The sequence below is a fragment of the Seriola lalandi genome, unplaced genomic scaffold (genome assembly GCF_002814215.2).
Source record: "Seriola lalandi dorsalis isolate HSWRI2012SDOR001 ecotype SW California unplaced genomic scaffold, Sedor1 jcf7180002001545, whole genome shotgun sequence".
Taxonomy (NCBI): Eukaryota; Metazoa; Chordata; class Actinopteri; order Carangiformes; family Carangidae; genus Seriola; species Seriola lalandi.
Genome location: NW_019472204.1, coordinates 1 through 1181, shown reverse-complemented (window position 1 = coordinate 1181; position 1181 = coordinate 1). Strand labels below are relative to the sequence as shown.

At 46.5% G+C, this 1181-nt stretch overlaps 1 protein-coding gene across 1 annotated transcript; it reads left to right on the top strand.

Annotated features, from left to right (window-relative positions):
• Positions 1–188: 188 nt before the first annotated feature.
• LOC111664403 (prostaglandin D2 receptor 2-like) lies at positions 189–1175 on the top strand (the record flags this gene model as incomplete). The annotated part of the gene is made up of 1 exon (XM_023418979.2): positions 189–1175. A coding segment is annotated over exon 1 (581 nt), but the record flags the coding sequence as incomplete, so codon positions are not given.
• Between the last annotated feature and the right edge of the window lie 6 nt (positions 1176–1181).

The following is a 1181-nucleotide window of genomic DNA, read 5'->3' as shown; positions in this document are numbered from 1 at the left end:
CCACACTGGCTGGCCAGTGGGGTCCATGGGGGGGAAGGGTCATCCCCAGGTGTGAACCGTGAGGAACTGTGGGTTGTGAATTCCTTTGTCCAGTGGAGCAAAGAAACATTTGGTCTATTGAATGACTGAGTCCCAACAGTGACATTGATTATACCAGGTAATGGCTGTACAGTTGGAAGTCCCTGCTGCCAAGAATAATGCTGTTCAACAGGAGCCATCATCTGTAATCATGTCAGTCATGTTGTTTTAATCCTTACAATTAGTAGTGTAATTGACTTTAACAAGGTTTTCTTAACTGTCTCCTTGACAGCAAAGTACGTAGGTTTGTAATTGAACAATTAAGAATATCAAACGAGAAGAGTATGGTGCTTATTTCATTTACCCAAAGTATATGAAGAAAGGAAGTGGTGATTTATCAGCTGTCTAAAGGCAACTACTGGTCATATCACCATCACCACCATCAGCAGCATGCGTGTAAGATATTGTTTTTGTAATTTCTTTCCTCTGTAAACAACCATGAGCATGCATTAAAAACACCAGCTACTGCAGGAGGTCACATACATAGCAATTAGCTTTCAACCAAGCAAAGGCCCTATGAGCACCAGTGCCAGTCTGATCAGTTCTCCATTAGTTTGTTGTCACTGTTTTCTACCTCTTTTTTTCAGAGCACCAATGTCAAACATGACCAGGGGGGAGCTCCTCTGCCCCTTGCTACAGGACATGCAGAACCACAGCGACAACAACAACAACAAAGAGGCTAATTCGGTGGTTGTTTGCATCCATGGTCTGTTCTCCTGCCTGGGGATCTTGGAGAACGCCCTGATCCTCTGGGTGGTTGGCTTCCGCCTGCGAAAGCGCACAGTAGCCTCTGTCTGGGTGCTCAACCTCGCCATGTCTGACTTCCTAGCCACCCTGACACTCCCCCTTTTTACCTCATACCTTTACTACGCCCATAGCTGGGAGCTTGGCAACCCACTTTGCAAAACACAGGCTTCCATTTTCTTCTTGAACATGTTTGTGTCAGCTTTCCTGCTGGCAGCCATTTCACTGGACCGCTTACTTTTGGTGGTCAAGCCAGTGTGGTGCCAGAATCATCGGTCAGTGGCAGGAGCATGGAAGGTGTGTGCATTGGGTTGGCTATGGGCAGCGATTAATACCTTGCCTTACACCTTATTCCGTTC